General features: G+C 63.2%; 1 protein-coding gene across 1 annotated transcript in view; it reads left to right on the top strand.

The window, feature by feature from the left end:
* The first annotated feature begins 1,730 nt into the window (after nt 1-1,730).
* Nucleotides 1,731-2,723, top strand: part of R3HCC1 (R3H domain and coiled-coil containing 1) — an 8,173-nt gene continuing 7,180 nt past the window's right edge. The window contains exon 1 of the mRNA XM_010007168.1: nt 1,731-1,825. Coding sequence (XP_010005470.1) covers nt 1,731-1,825 — 95 coding nt within the window. The remainder of the gene's footprint in view (nt 1,826-2,723) is intronic.

Genomic DNA, 2,723 nt, shown 5'->3' with positions numbered 1-2,723 from the left:
GCAGGATCTGGGGGTGCCCAGGGATGGGGGAATGGGGTGCAGGGAGCAGAGCAGGATCTGGGGGTGCCCAGGGATGGGGGAATGGGGTGCAGGGAGCAGAGCAGGATCTGGGGGTGCCCAGGGATGGGGGAATGGGGTGCAGGGAGCAGAGCAGGATCTGGGGGTGCCCAGGGATGGGGGAATGGGGTGCAGGGAGCAGAGCAGGATCTGGGGGTGCCCAGGGATGGGGGAATGGGGTGCAGGGAGCAGAGCAGGATCTGGGGGTGCCCAGGGATGGGGGAATGGGGTGCAGGGAGCAGAGCAGGATCTGGGGGTGCCCAGGGATGGGGGAATGGGGTGCAGGGAGCAGAGCAGGATCTGGGGGTGCCCAGGGATGGGGGAATGGGGTGCAGGGAGCAGAGCAGGATCTGGGGGTGCCCAGGGATGGGGGAATGGGGTGCAGGGAGCAGAGCAGGATCTGGGGGTGCCCAGGGATGGGGGAATGGGGTGCAGGGAGCAGAGCAGGATCTGGGGGTGCCCAGGGATGGGGGAATGGGGTGCAGGGAGCAGAGCAGGATCTGGGGGTGCCCAGGGATGGGGGAATGGGGTGCAGGGAGCAGAGCAGGATCTGGGGGTGCCCAGGGATGGGGGAATGGGGTGCAGGGAGCAGAGCAGGATCTGGGGGTGCCCAGGGATGGGGGAATGGGGTGCAGGGAGCAGAGCAGGATCTGGGGGTGCCCAGGGATGGGGGAATGGGGTGCAGGGAGCAGAGCAGGATCTGGGGGTGCCCAGGGATGGGGGAATGGGGTGCAGGGAGCAGAGCAGGATCTGGGGGTGCCCAGGGATGGGGGAATGGGGTGCAGGGAGCAGAGCAGGATCTGGGGGTGCCCAGGGATGGGGGAATGGGGTGCAGGGAGCAGAGCAGGATCTGGGGGTGCCCAGGGATGGGGGAATGGGGTGCAGGGAGCAGAGCAGGATCTGGGGGTGCCCAGGGATGGGGGAATGGGGTGCAGGGAGCAGAGCAGGATCTGGGGGTGCCCAGGGATGGGGGAATGGGGTGCAGGGAGCAGAGCAGGATCTGGGGGTGCCCAGGGATGGGGGAATGGGGTGCAGGGAGCAGAGCAGGATCTGGGGGTGCCCAGGGATGGGGGAATGGGGTGCAGGGAGCAGAGCAGGATCTGGGGGTGCCCAGGGATGGGGGAATGGGGTGCAGGGAGCAGAGCAGGATCTGGGGGTGCCCAGGGATGGGGGAATGGGGTGCAGGGAGCAGAGCAGGATCTGGGGGTGCCCAGGGATGGGGTAATGGGGTGCAGGGAGCAGAGCAGGATCTGGGGGTGCCCAGGGATGGGGTAATGGGGTGCAGGGAGCAGAGCAGGGTCTGGGGGTGCCCAGGGAAGGAATAATGGGGTGCAGGGAGCAGAGCAGGGTCTGGGGGTGCCCAGGGATGGGGTAATGGGGTGCAGGGAGCAGAGCAGGGTCTGGGGGTGCCCAGGGATGGGGTAATGGGGTGCAGGGAGCAAAGCAGGGTCTGGGGGTGCCCAGGGAAGGGATGGGGTGCCCAGAGCAGCCCTGGCTGCACAGGGTGGGGGGGGTCCAGGTTGCAACCGGGCACCCCCAGCCATTCAGAGAGGGGGGCTGTGAGGGTTTGTTGGGAGGTGCTGGGCACCCCCGGGGGGGGGCAGAGAGCTGCATCCAGCTGTCCCCATGTCCCCCCAGGCCTCCTGTCCCCTGCCACCCTGGCTCTGCGCTGCATGGACGGCGTTTTCCTCTCGCCCAACGAGGATGAGTTCGTGGGCAGGATCGCGGAGGAGCTGGAGCAGTTCCTGCTGCAGGGGCAGCACCACAGGTGGGTGCTCTGCCCTGGCAGGGGTGCTCTGTACAGGGGGGAGGATATGGGGGGACACCCCCCTCTTCCCTGCTGACCACACAGTCCCTTGGGAATGGCACGTGCCACTGCAGGGAGCGCTGGCGCGTGGGGACACTTGGCACGTCGGTGGAAACACCGTCTGGGCTCCAAGCAGCTGCTCCCCAGTCAGCCTGAGCAGTTTTAATTAATAGTTCCATCATCAAACTTGTTTCACTTCCCCTCTAGGCCCAGGGCTTCCTGTGCCCTGGATCTTCCTGTGCCTTGGATCCTCTTGTGCCCTGGATCCTCCTCTGTGGCATCAAACTCTGCTGCCTTGGATCATTTTTTTAGCCAGGCTGAATTTAGCTGGAGCTGCTCCCTGATCCACTGACCTCTGAAGCCCTTGAAATGGCCTAAAAGAGTGTCAGGGGGGCAGGGATTTCTTGCTGCAGCTTCCTGGCAGCTTGTAATGACCTTAAATATTTGTTTCATGGCTTTTTTTAAAAAAAAAATTGGCAGAGAAAGTGCCCTTGTGATTGTAAAATGCTTGGGAATGAAACCGGAAGTGTGAAATTCTGCCTCGTGCCATCAAACCCAACGTGGTGCTTTATTCATCCCTGCAAACTCTTCTGGTTGCTGGTTTCTGGAGCACGCTCAGACTGGGAGGAAGGGGATTGGGTGCAGCCTTCTGTGGGTGCTTCCCATGAGGAGCAGGCAGCTCAGCTGGTGCCAGGTGCACAGCGAGGGTGTCAGTCTGGACATCCAGGATGGAGAAGGGATCCTGGCTCTTCAGTGTCATCAAGTCCTGCTTGGCTTTTGGGCTGGGATTTGAACCCTGCAGTAGGGATGAGCTGGGGAAGATAAAATTCTTGCTGCCTTCCCATCCTTGGCCTTCCTG

The sequence above is a fragment of the Chaetura pelagica genome, unplaced genomic scaffold, assembly GCF_000747805.2.
Source record: "Chaetura pelagica isolate M959 unplaced genomic scaffold, ChaPel_1.0 scaffold731, whole genome shotgun sequence".
NCBI classification, from domain to species: domain Eukaryota; kingdom Metazoa; phylum Chordata; class Aves; order Apodiformes; family Apodidae; genus Chaetura; species Chaetura pelagica.
Note: the sequence above shows the minus strand (reverse complement) of the source record. Positions and strands in the feature narration are given on the sequence as shown.